General features: G+C 41.1%; 2 protein-coding genes across 2 annotated transcripts in view; one reads left to right on the top strand and one right to left on the bottom strand.

Moving 5' to 3' along the window:
• The window catches only part of slc39a10 (solute carrier family 39 member 10), a 216,687-nt gene that overhangs the window by 142,080 nt on the left and 55,553 nt on the right, over positions 1 to 19,054 (top strand). The window lies entirely within an intron of this gene.
• On the bottom strand, positions 768 to 2,433 carry cxcr2 (chemokine (C-X-C motif) receptor 2). Its single transcript, XM_070838649.1, has 2 exons — positions 2,359 to 2,433; positions 768 to 1,823 (listed from the first exon to the last, which is right to left on the bottom strand). Exons 1-2 carry the CDS (start codon positions 2,431 to 2,433, stop codon positions 768 to 770), a joined length of 1,131 nt encoding a protein of 376 aa, XP_070694750.1.

Below are 19,054 nucleotides of genomic sequence, written 5' to 3' on the forward strand. Positions count from 1 at the left end.
TTTGTAAAGTGTACATAAACAACAATGATTGCAGCAGTTCTCAAAATAGACAAAGTATGGTGCACCAGCAAAGTAGTCAATGGCTGTGCAGCTTTATCATTAACTGCTTTTGATGGCGTGCCAAGTTTTCCTCCATTGAGAAGTGATTTATATTTTTGAATTTGAGCACCCACTTTTTTGTATTTTGCAAACTGCTGGATTCAATAATTACACTTCAAGGTTGAATCCTCTTTGTCAAAAAACACATTAAGGTGAGAATGCATGTGTATATATTTAAAAGCTACAGGGTACACATCTGAGTTGTGACAGGACTGAACATTAGTTTTAGGTGTGTGAACCATGCACATCTTATTACTTGCTACTCATAATAATGTTGTCCAATAGTTAATGAAATGATTTAAAGGAATAGTTCACTGCTTACCCCTGCTTCCAGTCTTTATTCTATGCTAAGCTAAGCTCATCGGCTGCTGGCTCCAGCGATGTGTTTGCAGTATTGACCATGTAACTCTTTGCAAGAGAGCAAACAGTTTTTTTTTCCAAAATGTTCCTTTAAATTCAGACAATGGTCAAATGCTGTGATGGAGCAACAAATATAACTTGATTTGGATTTTGAATAATCAAGCTAACTCAAGCTGACCAGGCAAACAAGCTACTTCTACTGCTTTCCTGGATGTTTCCTGGTGTCAAACTTGCAAATTTGCAAATGAAGGGGCAAATTAAAACGACCACCACCTGAACCTGTAAAGAAAGACTCCATCAGGATCTATTTACATAGTAGCAGAGGTGTTTCTGGATCTGGTGCTCCCCATACTGTGGACAGAGCCCTTTCTGAGAGCCAACTGGAGCCTCTTGGTGATGAGGTTGTGTCTGTAAAGAGCTAAGAGCAGCTGGTTACGGAACTTCTGCCCAATGAAGGCGTACAACACTGGATTCACTGCACAGTGCATGAAGGCCAACACTTGGGTCACATGCACCATAGCTTCCACTCTGTAACGAGTGTCACATGTTGCCACGTCACTGGCTTTTATGAGTGTGTCAATCATTATAGTAATGTTATATGGCAGCCAGCAGACAACAAACGCTAACACCACTGCTAGGATGATGCGTATGGCCTTATGCTTCTGTTGATTACGTGTGTGAAACAGCGTCACCAAAGTCCAGGTGTAGCAGACAGCCATCACCACCAGTGGCAGGAAGAAGCCCATCGTATGGCGCACAACACGAATGCTAACACGCCAGTGCTGACTGCTTTCACCTGTTAGGTTTTCATAGCAAATAGTCTCGCCCAGCTCGTCAGCATACATGCTCTCCTTCTGAATTACCACAGGTAGGGACAACAGTCCAGCCACCAGCCACACCACACTGCACATCACTTTGACCAACATGCGATGGGAGGACAGGACACGTGTAGCTCTCACAATGGCAAAGTGACGGTCCACACTGATGCATGCCAGCAGGAAGACACCACTGTATAGTGATGCCTCCTGAAAGCCTGACAGGAGTTTGCACAGAAAGTTGCCAAAGATCCAACCAGAATGAGCATCGATGGCCCAGAACGGGAGGGTAATAGAGAAGAGGAGGTCTGCGACTGCTAGGTGCATCAAGTAGATATCTGCGGTGGCTCGACCTTTTTTCATATAACAAACCACAAAGACAACTACACTGTTGCCTACGATACTGAAGACAAACACGACGATGTAGGTGATCAGCAGGCCCACACTATTAAATCCAGGCACAGTTAAACTGCAAGGAGGGGATGGTTCATCCTCATACAGATATGTAGAATTGTTAATGGTATTGAAGGTATTTTCATCAAAGAATCCCTCTGATGGCAGCAGCTAAACAAAAACAAAATAATTTCAGTTTGTACAAGTAGCAGTGGATGAAGTATCAGTAGCAGAACTGACAGTTCAGTGTTGCCATAGTGACACAATAGAGAACAGCTTTCAGAGAAATTAGAAAAAATTAAAGCTGCACCAGGCACAAGTTAATTAATCTTAAGAGCCTAAATCACAGAGGGGGTTACTACCAAAAAGTGTGACAGGTGTCATCTGACCGAGTAGGCACTTTTGCTCTATTTGCCCAAATTGCAATGGCAGTGTGGATGGTGAGGTTCGTAAATTCCTTGATCATAAATTTTCTGGCTGATCAGTGAAAAAGATCGTACAGCTTCAATTGTTTGATCATTGATAAATTTGAATTTGAAACAACAAAACAACCTCAATTGTTGTAACTGTTTCTTTGCCTTGCGTGCATAGGTCTTTGATCATATGCTCTCATTTACTACAAAAAATATGTAATGATAATTCAATACCCTATCTGCTGCTAAAAAATGTAAAAATCTGTAATTTTATTTACCTCTGCTTTTCCATCTTCTTGACTGGTTAGAACCAAGTACTTGAAAACACTGACGATCAAAAATTGCAGCTTCATCCCTCCTTTCTCGAAGCACACTTGTTAACAAGAATAACGCTATTTTGCAAGGAGTGCTGTTTCTACTTAGAAGTCCTTGTGTAATAGGTGCAGTGTGGTAGTGCTAACGCTGTATTAGCAAATTGCATCACATTGTGGGAAGAAGGGAAACCGCAGATATTATCTGTCAATCTACATGAAGACAGTCTTGACAACATGTTGTATTTCTTAACTTTCATGTGTGAGCTCACAGTTAGATTGGTGGATGTTGATAGGTTGATCCTGCAGGGCAAATCTGATAACTAAACTTGTTGTGTTTTATGATTGTGATTTTTTCTCTTTTCTAACAATCTGTTAGAAGACGCACATATATAAATATAAAGATATACAGATATAAAATAAAGCTGTTTACAGAGTAAAAAAAATGCACAGCTTAGAGGCCCATCTCAAACCTGTTTTCCATCCATTTCCTATACCGTTTATCCGTCAGGGTCGTAGGGGAGCTGGAGCCTATCCCAGCTGACTTTGGGCAAACTGGCCACATACAGAGACAGACAAACACTCACACTCACAGGCAATTTAGAGTCAACAATTAACCGAACGTGCATGTCTTTGGATTGTGGGAGGAAGCCAGAGTACCCGGAGAGAACCCACGCTAGCATGGGGAGAACATGCAAACTCCACACAGAAACCGGGGTTCAAACCGGGATTTGAACCCAAGACCTTCTTGCTGTGAGGCAACAGTGCTAACCACAGCACCACCATGCTGCCCTTTGTATATAATCAGTTGGACAAATTATATTTTTTTTTACAGAGATGTGTTTTCAGTAGATGTAACAATGAAATTGAAACAGCCCTTATCGGAACAATCAGTGAGCTCAAGATCAAGTGTGAGTAACAGGGTTGCCATTTTACCATTGCCTTACTTCACACAGTCGATCGTGTTGTTTAGCTGGTCCATAAAGCCACTGTTTTCTTGCTTAAAGGGCAGGTGCTTCAGTGTCTGTTTGTAGGCGAGACAAAACTTTTCTCTGGGGTTCCACAAGGATCAATCATTGGATCCTTGCTCTTAAATGTAAAAAAACAAGTCAACTGTAAATTTCTCGGGCTGATGGTTTGTTGCTGTGTGTATTTGAATGACTGTGCTTGTGGTTTGTGTCTGTTTGGGCTGTCAATGTCTTTTGTATATTTTTCATTGTATATTTTCCTCTTTTCTTTCGTTATTGTTGCATAGTTGTTTTACTTTATTCTATTTATGATGTTACTCGTTGCTGTATGCATTGCAGTACAATGTAAATCATATAGAATTAGCTTCTAATGAAATATACGATGTAAATGATATTGATTTACCTTGCCTTTCCCATTTACAATGAACCCCTATATTTAATAGTATTTATCTATATAGTAAGTACTGTAACTATCATTACATGTTTGATACATTACACAAGACTTAATCTATGTTACTGTTTGCTCTATGTAAGTAAGTCACAAAATGGAGACAGTGGTTCTGAGCCCCTTTATAATGTGACTTTCTTAGACATGGGTTCTAAATATATATCATGATCATTTGTTTTTGTTTAACTTAATGGTCAGAAAGTTTTCATTTGCCACTGCCTCCTTTCTAATGATCTGTAGTCACTGCAAATTGGTTTGTAAAATTCTAAAGTCTAAAAAAAAGTCTAAAGAGTTGTCTGTACAATCAGCAGTACAAAGTATAAAGAGTTGTCTGTACAATCAGAAAATCTTGGGATGGCCATGCATGCATGTTAGTACATGTGAGTCTGTGAATCATTCAGGGACAAACCTGTAGCAGAGAGGAACCCTGCTCACAAACCCTCATGCTGCTGAGCTACCACAGTAGTGCAAAACCCAAAGAAGGATATCAGTCAACGGTTGTGTACAGAGCAAATGAGCCACATTGTTTTTGGTCTGAGATGTTGAGATATTGTACATTTTAGATTTTAGAGATTTTAGCAGTTTGACAGACAGACCTTGATTCTTGGAACAGATCCAAACTCTCGCAAGTATCCTTCAGTTATATTTTATCTAATTCAGTGTTATCTGTGTTGAACAGGCACTGGCTTGTGTTTGCATAATTCATGAAGATTATATACAGTACATTTTTACAAAATTTTTTCTTCTATATTTTAATTGTGCTATTTGTGTCTATTTGTCCAGTGGAGGGCAGCAGCAGTGTTGATCTGTGTGTTAACTGCAGACCTCTGAGATGTACAGGGAATTACACCAAAACTGGTGTAAATGCCCTGATAATAAATTTGTATGACTTTAAACATCCTCAGTTATCTTATCAGAAAGAGTAGGTCTACTGTCCAGCTGGAAGTCTGCATAGAAACTGGAGGTGCAGGTTTGAAAGAACTGGGCATTAAGGAGGAGGAGGAACTCCTTTGATGCAACTGCATCATAGGAAATGTAGGATCCAACGTCTCTGAAAATTGACCCATTCTAGGGACTAAAAGTTATATCTCTGCTGATTATTTGTCTATATCAATCCCCCAGCTTTATGGGAGAGCAACACAACAGCTCATGTACCAATTTTCAGAAATTATTAGTAATATTATATATAAATAAACAGATTAAATCAAACAATAAGAAAGCAAATTATATTTGAAAATATAGGTGCAAGCAGCAAAGATCAGAGTCCAAGCAGCTTGCGAGCATTTGGATGATTGTTTCTTATTTAAATGTCAAGAAACTTGTGATTTTCTTTACAGTTATTCAGCGTGGTCATTATTATTTGCTGATACTCTGTTGAGGTATATAAATCTACATTCAGAAGCATTTGATGCACCTTATGACTTTCACTGAAAATTGTTTCACTTGACTGCATTTGTAGCTAGCGTCTGGCATGTACAATTTACATGGTTTGACATTAAAATTCCTCTAACAACTTACAGTGAGATCAGTAAAGTCTGTAGATGACCATGACTAAATTCTGGGAGCACTGGCCCAGCGTTTTCTGATAAGATGTCAAAAAATAGGTTTTTGAGAGTGGAAAGCAAAGATGCAGGTGACTTGCGAAATCAAAATAATGAAAGAATTTCGACTTTAGACCAATTGTGAAAATGTAAACTTCATTTTTACCGCATCATATTGAGGTCAATGAGTGTCACTTTATGTCCATGACTAGTGTGTGGAATTTGCAACCCACTTGCCAATTTTGGTATTTGTAGGTCCTACAGTTTCTGCTTCACAACCACTTTTAGCAGAGAAGAAGAAGAAAAAGAAGGAGAAAAGGAAGACGAAGATGAAGATGAAGAAGAAGAAGGAGAACAAACACAATAAAGCTCCAGCCAGTGAGCGTCGCTGCTTGGACCCCTGAGACAAACAGCATTGTGACACAATTAGCATGGTAAAAACGCCTTTAAAATACTATCATGTCATGTAAAAACTCCTACCATGAAGAAACAATAGTGAGGGAAACGTCAGGCCCAATAACAGCTTTCACATGGGAAACAATGCGTCTAATTTAGTATGTGGCTCATCATAAACCCGCGTGATTACAGTCTCTCCTCTCAACATGGGGAGAAATGACATAGATCATCTTTTCCAACCAAGCTGGCTGAGAGAGCAGGGGTGTCTTCAAGTCGGCACCACTCTCCACAGCCGTTAAATTGGGTTTGGCTGACACCACCACCACATGGCTCCCTCACTGGTGAATGCTGGTGACCCCACACCACCCTTCTACCTGCTCTTGGCACCAGCTAAAAGGAAACGTTTCCTAATATAACCCTACCATGCCCATTTAAAGACTTTTTTTTTTTCCATCTGTTGGTCCACAGGCTGCTCTAATCAGCACATTGTAGCCTTAACGACTCGGCTGAGGTCAAATGTCATTCCTTGTTTTCCAGCCAGTCCATGTGCTCAAATACACCAGTAGTTACAGCATTCACCAGAACATACTGCACCTTTTTTATTAAGTCACCCAGCACAGATAATCAAGCAAATGAATCGAGAGGATATAAGTCCTTAGTGACAAAATGGGAATTAAGGAAGACATCATCAAATTTCTCTGTCAGTATGTGAGCGATGTTAGTGGTGGGTTAATACATTCAGGGTTTAAGTGATATTGCAGTGGGTATTTTTCTGCAGAATCCTGACAAAGCTGTGATTCTGTTTTAATGCTGTAATAAAACAAAAACTCTCACCGGAGCTGCTGTGGATTCTAAAGATGCTTCACAAGAGCAGGTGCATGCTGTCTCCGTTTTAGGTAAATATCAGTAATAGGTGGTGCTAGCCTGAAAGGCTGAAAGCTCTGATAATATGGCAGCTCATCTGAAAATCTCAAAACCTCAAGCATCTGTTCAAGGTCTTATTCCTGAAATAAGACCTTTCCTGCACCTTCACCTACAGTTACATCACAAAAAAACATTCCAGCGTACAAACCAGTCTGTTTGTTCACGAGCTGTCAGTTTGAAGAGGGACCACCCAGACAATCCTCCCATTATCCGCCTGCTCTGTTTGCTTGTGCTTTTGTCTGCTTGATGGCTGGAGATTAGGTTGTGCACACACCACTAAGAGGTTCTGTCTATTTCCATGGGTGTTAAGTTGGGTGAGGAAACAGTAGCCAGTGTAAACTCCTGCTTGTCAGTAAAGATCTTTATTGTCGTGGCAGGGACAGCTTGTGAGACCTGCAGGTCATCAACTGTATTTTAGGAATAACAAACATTTCCTGTATTTTTCCTTTTATCTGGCATTGAGGTACAGCCAAAAAGTAGTCTTTAAACATGCACTTAATGGTTCATAAACTATTCTTGACATTTTGCAGTTACATAGACCATTTAAGGACATTTACAAGTTTTGAAAAACGATCCGTGAATCCTTGGAAGCATAAAGAGTCTGACTCAGCACTTCCATTAACATCCCAGTTGTGCAAAAAGCCAGCGAGATCGCTCTTTTTCTTTTTTTTTACTGAACAGGAACCAGCAGAAAGCAATGATAGACTGCCTGAGGAGCAGTGAATGTGTTATCTGTAACAACCGATCCTCTTACTAATATATATCAATTTACACAACATGTTTCATGAAAATATCCTTATTGATGTAAGTTGTAAGGTTTTGCCTCTCACTGAAAAGGAAGGAAGTTAATTCAATTGTTACGGCCCATTTGAAAAGCGTGTTACACGTGAGTCATAATTTCACACCTCTTGGAAGCAGGCTAAATAAGTAGCACTGCAATTGACCCTGACAAATCTTATGACGCTTTGGGGTATACGTTTGTTAAGATAGCTCCACTCACGTATCGTTCCATCTGAAAAACAATGAATCCAGTAATGAGAGAGAACAGTGTTCATGTGTACATGCATTACTGGACAATGAAATACACTTTACTACACTGTTGGTTTATCTGTTTTCAGCAGAAGCACAAAGGGGTCCATCTCTCGTTGTGGACCTGCCTGACCAGCACTTCCAGACAGTACGTCCCTCTAAATGCTATGAATCAGAATAAGCTTTAGCAAGGAGGAAGGAATTTGACTCACTGTGCAGCTATAAGACACACTCACAGTGACTCAGCATCTGGGTTTCAGAAAACTATGTGTTGATTCTGTTGGGGGTGTACGATGTTCTTGTGCCCTCTCGGTTCTGCCTTTGTCTGTTTTATCAATTATAGGTGCGTATAGTCACTTAAGTTTGAAGACAGCGTGGGACTGGAGGCTGTTTTTATGTCCACAATTTTGAAACGCTGTACCAAATTGTTGTTTTCTTTGACAGCTGTGAGGACAGCAAATTATACAGCCAGTGTAGTAGTTCATATTACTTTGTGCATTCTTTTCTCTTTTCTCTGTGGTATCTGTTTACTTCTCCGGTTCCTCTGTGGGCTCTCTATACTCGCTATACTCATGTCAGTTCTTGGAGAAAAAGAGGACAAACTGTGTGGATTGAGAACCTGTTTTTATATATATGTGATGACATCAGATTGGGTGTATTTTAGGACCCAACCTCCTTTTCATGTAATGGAAGGAGTGTCAAGAAGCCAGAGGCTTTGGGTTGGATTTCCAGGTTTATATTACACACAGCATGTATGTTCCAAAACCAAGTCTTAATCAAGGTCAACCGCTGTGCCATTTAGGATATTTTTGAGCATTCAAGTCAAGCCTAAAATAACGTGCCTTTTCTCGCACAGAGCAGAAAGGAGCCATGGAAATGTTATGCCAACCCACACACTGCTGGTGTGTTTTTTTTGCCTGAAACAGAAGGAAGTCTGTGTGTTTAAGTGGCCGAGACAGGCTCAAGCTATCTGAGTTCCTCTGACAAAGTGAACCCTTTGCCATCATATAAACTCCCCTTGAGATTTTGGCTACATTGGCCCTAAAAGGCCACTTTAAAAATAAGAGTTGGTGACCCAGCCCTAAATGTCTTGACTATATCATAGTTGTACCTTTTCATAATGTTTTGTGTATTAAATTTAATCCAGTTATTAGCTTTGTCACGGTCACTGCTATGTTTTTGTCTCTTCTTTACTTTTTCCTGTGTTCCCCACTCCTTCTGTGCCCTCCATGTCCCAGCTTTGTGTCTGTGAGTGGGTGTGTGTGTTCCTGTCCTGGCTCCTGCTAAACCTGTACACCTGCCATCAATCAGCTCCCAGCCTTGCACACCTGCCTTGCTTCAGCTTGTCACCTCTGCTGTTTATCAGCCCCGGCTCCTCTCCCACTCACTGCCAGATTATTGTCTCAACTCCTGCGGTAGCTGTAGGTGCTGGCTCAGTTTGTTGTTAGAGGATCATTTTGCTGAATTTGTGCCTTGTATCGATCCATGTTTTCTCTTGCTCCTTGGGAGCTCAACCAGCCTGCCAGCTAACCTGCCTGCTCACCCATTCTCTGTGGCCATCTCATCTCCTCCGAGATGCCTACTTAAACTGTAACAAGTTTATTTAATCATGAATTCTATACTGATATATTTAATTATGCTAAAACTTCATGAACTGCCTCTTTGGCCACTTGAGGGCTGCAGAACAACCTGTAAACACAACATTGTGTGCTAGCAACATAACATAAGCATTGAGTCTTGCTTCTGGCCGTCCTTTGTGGGGGGGGTGTCCAACATGCACACTCCGTCTGGGCCACCAAATGTCTGGCTCTTTAGTCGCTAAATGCTTCATTGCGTTAGCTGGTTAGTCACTAACTTTGGTGCCGAACAAAACGCTTCTGCCAACAAGCTGTGAGCAAGCTGTTAGCATTTGATGACTTTTTAGATTTCAAGTAGCATCTAATCATACTAGGATTGAAATCCATGTCTAGAACATTTACAAAATTGTAGTTTCGTCTGAGGTCTGCTTATTAGGTTGGGAGATATAAGTAAATGTTCCTGCAATTGTTTATTGTCTTTTGACACAAGTGTGTCTTCATCTTGCAATGCTCGGAGGACATCTGTTTCACTAATGTGTTTAAAGTCTGTGCAAACCACTAATAAATGTGTTTAGAGTTTGTTACACCACAGAAAACATTAACTACCCAGACAAATTTGACCAATTAAAAAAAACTTCCACACATATAAAAGTTAAAAGTCATATAAAAGTTTCAAAATCCTGAAAAAATAACCTGTGATCTCTGCTCTGAAATGCTGGGGGTGTGAAACCAAGAAGACTATTGAAATCATGCTGCCCCCCCCACAATCAATCTGTGAAGTCGATAGCTGCTGTTTACTCTGTCTCACTCCTCATTTGTCTGTTTCAGTCCGTTCATTCTCAGATTTCTTTTGTCTTTTCATGGTTTCACTGGTACTTTGAGCTGCTCAGTCCTAGCATGGCGTCACCAGTTTAGCCTCCGCAACTGCAGTCAACCCAGCCTCGATAACCAGCGTGGTGATGGCTTGTGTTGACTGCTCTGCTGTTGCAGACAGGCTGTATGGCTGTAGACAGAATGTCTGCTCTAGAGAGATATATATCTATGAGTTAGAGCAGCTTTTCTCTGCCAGAGCTGCATTGGATATCACGGGTACACTCTCTGCAACCTTCACTAGACCCGTCATTAGTCCCATTAGCCGGCAGACCAACCACCAACAGGGTTGAACAGCATGCACCAGTAACAGGGGCTCCAAACGGGCATGCTAGCACCAGTAGTCTCATCAGCAGCTGCTGCAAGTTTGTCTCTGTCTATGTCCCCAGTCACTAGCGTGCATTGCTCAACTGTGTTGGCGGGGATGGGTGAGGCTCATGAGCTGTTGGGGCTGGCACGAGTTGAAACTGGCTTGTAGCCGGGAGGGCTGGCTGCAGCAGCTGCTGATGAGACTATCCTAGTGCTAGCAGGCCTGCTAACAGCCTTAGCATTGTGGCTAAAGCTATCTGGAGTGCCCATGATATCTGATGTGGTGCTAATAATGCTCTTTTCTATAGTGCTGTGGGAGGAGTCGTGGTAAGGACGCTCCAGTGCGTCATCGAGCCACCTTTTCAACCCAGCCCAGACAATCCTGAACTCAAGAGTGGGGAAATGGTGTAATGGTGTTACTCTCCAGTACTACTACATTGTTTACGGTATTTTCATTTTTATACGACTTTAAAAGATTAGAGGACAGTTTTTTGTACTGTGTTTCGTACTTTAACCTTGTAAAGGTTTGGAATGATGTGACTGCACTCTTTGCTTTTATAACACGCCAATATTAGGTTCTATGAACAATGGTGAAATGGAATTTCCTCTTATTTCAGCAGTTACGTGAATGGTTTACCTCATGTGTCATTTGACAGAGAAACAGCTGTGCTTCACACGTGCCTCCTTGTCAAAGGTGGGACTTTGTGTAGAAGGAGTGTCAGTGTTCCAAAAAGCGTGCAAGCTATTCAGGATGAGGATGTTGATTCTGAAAATGCCTAATTCACCCTGAGGACCACAATCCAGGCATTGCGTACAGCTAAAGATTGTGCTGGGTGGGGTTATATGTAGAAGCAAATGAACTGAGTGCACAAGCCACATCAACCTGACAGCTCACAACAAACATTCTCAGTGAGCTGAAAATATTCTGTATGCTAACAATGTTGGTGATGTTGACAGAGCACCAAAGTCAGCTAAGTTGTTGGCTTTTTTTTTTTTTTTGTTTCCTAAAAAATGCATCATGAATATGATAGAGCTACAGCACATAAATCCCATAAGGCAACAGTTCAGCGTGCGAGAGGGCAGAGACAAAGCAAAGGCCAAGATTCATTCAGTGACCTGGAAACTTCCATATCCAGTGAAACCAGTTCAACCCCCTCTTTCATAAAAACAAATATTGACCTCTTCATGAAAGAAGAATGAGCAAAACACTGTACACCAGGCATTATAAATCTCCACGGCATACAGTGACATCGCACAGTGACAGCAGCATACAGTGATAGACAGCAGGTCAAATAGTTTGTATTCAACATTGACTTATAATGAGCTCTGTAAGTGAATGCATTTGGTGGGTAAATGCCCTTTTTTGTCCTCTATGTCAGTATTTGGTGACTCAATAACAGCATTTGTTCACAATGTTCATGTGCTTCATGAGTTTACGTAGAATACCTGTTTAACACGAGGCTGCTGCTGAGACACAAACCTTCAGTTTATCACCACCTCTTCATTAGGGTAAGGATATGAGTGCTGTTGCATATAACACCAATGTATTTGTCCCTCTATAATAGCTTAACTTGGCCATTGAGTCCAACCCTGCAAAACAGGAGACAATGACTTTGCCTTCCCTTCTATGACACACGTGTACTCGTGCACACGGAGGTTCAAGAGGCGCACGTATGTACACATGCAAGCTCCTCATCCCAGAGAAAAACAACAGCTTGCTTTGTAACAGCCTCAGGCTTTTCTCAGGCAACTCATGATCCTCTGTGCACTAACATGTGGGCTACAGAGACCGCAAAGAGCATGCCAGATTCCCTGAGAAAGTGACTGGGGATGGCAGCACTCCAGTGCACTATTAGGAAATATTTTCTGGTACATCAGTACCAGACATCAGTACATTTTGCTTCTTATGTCTTCTAAATTTTTAATTCCTGTGTTTTTGATTGGTGATTATGATTTGTTTTTGCAAAGCAATTTGAGATGCACCCTATGTATGAAATATGCTGTATAAATTACATTTTTATTGTTATTATTATTATTATTATTATTATTATAAGGGCCCATGCATATTGGGACAGCCATTATGTTGTCATATGGAGTTGACTTTGTGCCTTAAACTGTAAGAATGGATAAAGTGATGGGTGGAACATGCCAGTGTCTCCGAATGTTAATAATAACGCGTTAGAGCGGATAATAGCTTTTAGCATGTAACCATCTGATGAGAGCCATAGATTTTAATAATGTGTGAGATTGTTTTACACGAATGCTGCTGAGAAAGAAACTCCTGTTTAAAAGATAATACTGTTGTATTCTGTAGCTGTTTTAATGGACATCTGAGGGTTTGACGGGGGATTTGATTGGAGATTTGATGGGAGATTAATCAAGTACTTTCTTTAACCTAAACCTTGATCTTTTCCGAACCCTAACAAATTCATGTTTGTGCCTAAACCAAACCAAGGCTTTGCCATTGCATTGTCAGTTCATGAAATGGCTTTATGTTTCCAAAGGGGTTTTGTTACGGCTCTGGAAGGCAAAGACTAATCATCTGTCCTAAAAGGTTAGTGTAAATTTGAGGGTTAATACTGTGAATAAATGTCACTATTTTCCAGGAAGTTGCTCCATTTGTAAATACTGAAATGATCCATTTATACACCATCATAACATTGTGACAATGCGGTTTCCCCCCGTCAATTGTTTTTAAATGGGAGACCCATGTGTGCATATTTAAATCACAGACACATTTCCACACAGGAGAATTCCATGTTAGTGTTAGCGTATGTGTTACCGTTAGTTTTACTGGATGTGAAAACAAAACACGGTCACTGTGAGGAGTTCAGTCTACTTGGAAAAGACTATCTGTCAAGCAATGGATTGTCATCGAGGCTTATTTCATGGTTCAATGGACAAATGGGCCCTGTATCTTACACTTTAAAACCCTCCAGCTGTTTTTACTGTGAAAAAAAAGGCGGAAATTTCATACATTCTCTTGGAGGAGGACACAGCTGTTTCTATAAATCTATCAACATGTTTTTAAAAACAACCATTCCCCCTTTTTTTTGTTAGACACGAGTGAAAATTCACCACATATATATATATATATATCATGTAAAGAAAGCCTTATCCTCCCAGCGATTCCTGTCCTCACCTTCTAGTCCATGTCACATTGTCTTTGCTTGTGTTGCCACAAAGATTAAGTCATGTTTACCCAAGATACCTTACTATGAACTTCTGTTGATCTCACCTGCAGACCTTTTCTGCTTAACAAAATAATCCTAACTGCTTGCTCACTTTTTCTTGACCTTTGAATGAACTTAAATGCTGTATTTTTGCTCAGATTTCATTTTTTAAGTCGAGGAGCTCAGAAAAGAAGTATCACCTCAGGCAGTCAAGGTAATGACTATTCACACTCAGAGATTTTACTCTCAATGAAATGAACACATTTGCATAGGCTCGCACCTTTGCGCCCTATTCTCTTTTTCTCATGCATGAAGGAACAATGGGATGTTAATGGGCAGCTATTGGACCCTTTACTGTATTCATGTGAGATGTAACAGCCCATTTAGTATCCAAATTTGAGAAATTCCCTAAATTTGAATATTTTATTCAATTTCTCTTGTCTGCCACTGTGGTCTATCCTGTAGCTGGTCAGCCTGTGGATTCAAATCTTCCTACCCTCTAACAATCATCTCACTCTTAAAACAAGCGTCATGGTAAATCCACAGCTCTCGACGTTAGTCACGGATCTCCAGCAGAGAGTGATTTTGACCACAAGGAGAGTATGTGTATAATGTCCCATTCAGCCCACACGTCGTCCCAAAAGTCTAACTTTGACCTAGTGCGTAAACCTCTCCTGTCATGACATCACCACTCAAACACGAGAGGGCAGGGCCAGATCAGATGGAATAAACACATGTGCAGGACAAGAACCATGTCCAAGCTACCCTCAGCAGTGTGAGGACAAAGCACTCACCCAAACTCACTCCACCACTTACTTGGATATGGATTTGGGGGAAAAAGTATAGTGGAAGTTCAGTGCTAAGGGTTGTGTCCTTGTTTTTGGCAAGAAATATGTGAGATGACTGATGGATGATTCTCATGACTCCAAACACACAAATCATCTTTCCCTCTGCAGTCCCTTACTGCTGCTTTGACGGATTATCTCATTTTCCCATCACCCAGAGGAGAGGTGCTGTACACGCTGAATCAATGGTGATCTTAGCAGTTTTACTCAGCCCATAATTCCTCTCTGCCCAACTTCTCTTGAAGCCTCGGTAACATGGCTGCCAAGAGTTTTACACATTTATGACTCTTTGGCGCAGTCATGCTGACATCACCAGAGTAGCCTGTTTATGACAAAAGACAGAGAGGTTCAATGGTGTCAATTAGGGAAAATAACTTTTATAGTTTGGCATTTATTTGATGTTTAGTCCTTCAACGGGTTCAACAAATGAAATTTCTTGAAGACAGAGAACACTCTGTATGAAGAAGAAACATAGTCAACACAAGGCACATGACTGACGTGTCAATAGAGGTGGGGAGAGGGAAACATGCCTGGGTGAGTGCAGAGTTACAAAACCTCCAAACCAGATGCAAGCAGCTGGAGAGTTGCTTTACACGTGGAGTCTACAAAGTATCCACATACACACTCACACAGATAGCTAACTGTGTAGGAGTCTGTACGCTCGCTGGTGTTGAAAACATGATTCCCCCCCCTCAATTACTTAATCTGAACATTTCCAAGCAGCAATAATATTTTTTTCATGAAATGCACGAAGCTACTGCTCTGTGGGGTGCCAATAAAACGCTGAAAGCAGCATCATAGCTAAAAGTAATCAATGATGCATCCACTTTTAAAAAACTTAACTTTTACTTTTATACATTTAAGTAGGAACATGTCAAGAAGAAATTCTAAGGGTGCTTACACTACAAATGTAAAGAGGAGTGTGTTATCCAGAGATGTTTTGTGGGCAGCAGCACTGGGGTGGGGGGGGGACCGGAGGCTTTCCTCAATAACCACATTTCCTGTGCCATGAAGTGCTTCTTTTGTCTCTTTTTAAAGGACTGCCTTTGCTCTTGAGCCTCAATCGCGTTTTCTCTGAGGCATTAAAGACAGCTCCTTTTTGACTTGTGGGAAACTCAGCTGTAATTTCTAACTCTGAAGGCTAAAGGGAGATGAAAAAACATTAAGCGTCCCCCGTGAGAACTTGGACTGGAAGGACTGGGTTGGGCTGAGATACTGGCTGAGATGAGATGACACGAGGAGAGTAGCTCCCCGGCTAACACATTCGCTGGTGAAGCCTGATAGCTCAATTGATTTTCCTTTTTCAAATGTTGCTGGTGCTTTTTTGGGAAAAGGAAAAGGCTCTCAACTCGAAGCCCAAACCAGGAAGCCCAACTGCTTTGCCAATTAGCATAGCTCGCTGTGCCAGCCATGCTAATTATCTCCTCACTGCGCTGAGCTGGCACAGCTGGCTTATGTTAGGAAGAGAAACATCACTCCCATCAGCATTATGATGTAAGTTATGTCAGTTAAAACGACACAGCGGGCTGCATCAAATGAATGAATGAAATTAATTTTTTCACACAGGACTAAAATGTGGTCTGAAGGCAGACTTAGAGTTAGAGAGCAAAATCCACATTGCCAAAAGACATCAGCAGCTTGCATTAGCCAAATTAATCTTCCAAAGACTGTGGGGCTTTTTTTTGTACATTTTTGTATGAAATTCTGTGTTTGCACTTCTATCCCTCAAATTTCAGTTAGGGAACATTGTCTGGGGGAAACAGAAATAGGGGATGTCGTATTAAAAAGACTGGAAATCTGAAAAGTCCCTATTTGGTTTGTCTAACTGTCTGCTGATCTCTTGTTCTAGACCTTAAGAATACATTATTGCACAGAACATGAACTGTGGGTTTCCCACACCTTACAATGTAGTTACATTCGGCAGTGATTTCCTCATGGCCAGTATGGACAAGAGAAATAATTACAACAATCAATATATCTCTTAATTACATATGGGCATATGAGTACTTTGTCAACATCCAACTGTTTTTATGTACATTTTCAATGCTTGCGAATAGAAAAGCCTAAGTGGAAATGCTGAAAACAACTCGAAATATCGCAAAAACATATTTACACCTGGCTGAGCTCGACAAGTTATTATATCGAGACAAGAAACATGTAACATAGTGCAGTGGAAACAAGGTGGTGAAAAAATCATCCTGTTTACGAAGCACTGAAGTTTCAGTTCCACTGGTAAAAACAAAAAAGTGTGACGTGCGATCTGCAGAGCAATGAGGAGACCCTATAAGAAAGAGACATTAATATTTCTATCATGTTTTCTCACACTGTTTGTCACTGTTTGAGGTTTTACTGTAGCTGCTTTAATTACATCATCGCGCTGCGCCCTCTTCTGCAATGATTTAATGGCGCCCAGCTGGAGAATTAGTGCCTCCAACTGTTTATCTCGATGCTCCTAATATTCACATAACAGGAGTGGACGGAAATGTCGTACAAGTACTTTGTATTTTCTTTTGCTAATTTTCCTGAAATGTATTTTAAAATTTGTTCAAGCTTTGGATAAAAACCTGATTACAGTCTGTGAACCTGGTGAATTTTAGAGCCAACTATTTCCGTGGTGTAAATTCAATCAAAAACTAAATCAAACATTTTAATCAAGCAACAGCTCATTAAAATACAAGTAAATTAATGGTCAAAAATCTACAGATACTTTTAAGTTGATCCGAGTGATAACTTCTATTGTCCTGTAACCTCCAGAACAAAGCTTTCTTACAGTTTTACACATCTCTAAGCCACCAGTTTTGTTCAAACACACACGCCTGTTGTTTCAGGAAGGAAACCCGGGACAGATAATCATCTTTGGATCCCGCCACCTCTACACCCAGCCCCCGATACCCTCACCACCACCATCTGCTACGGGGGTAGGGCTGTCTGTTTCCATGGTAACTCTGTACCCCTCCTCCCTATAAGCACTAAGGTTTCTTTTGTGTGTCCCACGAGCAGTCTGTTCCAACAGTACCCAGTCCATGCTACTGAGGGGTGCTGGTGTTGACTGCATGACAGAAACGAGCGGTTTCGTAATAGGATCTGCACTCATAGATAACATACACTACCTTTTTGTCCACTGTCATACAGTGACGCAACTACAGTGTCACAGATTAGAGGCTTTGGGGAATTACAGCAGTGGAAAGACTGGACAACTTCATAGGTACAGAACGGAAAAAAAAACAGGAGCCTCACCATTGACAACATCAGTCCCCCTCCCCCGTGTAAAACAAGGTGACCTTGCACATTAAGCCCACCCACCCCCTTTTACCCCTTGCCTAGTCACCCTCTCCCCCTCCAAAGACTGTCCCAGGAGTGTGGTGGTAGGCAGGAAAGAAAGGAAGAGCAAGCCATAAACCAGCAAGGAAGGAGCAGTAAACCAGAAAGAAAAATCTAGAGACTGCACAGAAGAATCTTTCACCCACTTACTAAGACCTACAACCCTTTAAAGCCCCCTCCCAGCAAAAGCCGCCTATTTGAAAATGCAGAGAATTGCAACTTAAAAACATATCCACTAGCGTGATTAATGACCCTTCCGTGCAATCTTGACATTTGAGGTAGCAGTAATTCAATTTAATTTAATTTAAACCATGTATCTTTTATTGCTTTGGCATGAAGCTCCTCGAACATTAAATCTTGACATTGTAAACTTGTAAATACAGTATATAGTGCACACTGAGGACGCACTTCTCAAGACTCCCACTTGCTCTTGTGTGCCAGGGTTTGAAAATATGGGTTAGTTTTTCATTCCAAAAGCAGTTTGTGGTCAAAGTAATTACATTGACTTTCCTTGGCATATATAGCATGAACACCTCTGGTTATTGTCGCCGTACATATGGGACTATACATACTTATATACAGTGCCTCAGGCGTGGAATGTTGAGCACTGTGGGCCAGTAAGCTCTGGTTTATTCTGGTTTGATATTTAAGAGATCATGTAGACCCAAGATCATTTCAACAGCAGCAAGTCCAACACTTCTGTGTCTGTTATCATTTGGAGTAAAGTTAAACTGAGTCATTCTGGTCCGAAGCAGAGCCTTTTTAGGTACTATCCGAGATACACAGGCTCCCGCTGTATACAACACACAGATGGAAAGCATTAGTCTACTGGCAGGAAACTCAACTTCCCTGTTGTATTGTGAATTAAAATGTAACAGTGTGTGGGCTGGGTTCACTGCTCAACTTAATTAATCAGTGTTCTTTCAATAATTGCCAAAAGCTTTACAGGTGCACGTGGAGTTGCTACCTAAGCGCTAACTTTGTCTTGCCGATAAAGGGTCACCATTTGCATAAGGATGGATGGCTGAAGAAAGCAGTAAGCCACGAGAACTGGACAAATTTACAATAAAAAATTTCACAACTGACAGTCAGGCTGCAAGAGAAAGGAATTCCTTTCTGGCCCTCAGTGAAAACACAGCTGGCCATTTTTCTAAAGTCCTCTTGGGCGGTTGCCAGGTTAACCTTGTGCTAATGCCATTTAATAAAATGAGTCGTGCCCTTGCGCATTTTCCGGGGCGTGTTGGCAGGGAGATTGCCTCAAG

Source organism: Pempheris klunzingeri, chromosome 10 (assembly GCF_042242105.1).
Source record: "Pempheris klunzingeri isolate RE-2024b chromosome 10, fPemKlu1.hap1, whole genome shotgun sequence".
Lineage (NCBI taxonomy): Eukaryota > Metazoa > Chordata > Actinopteri > Acropomatiformes > Pempheridae > Pempheris > Pempheris klunzingeri.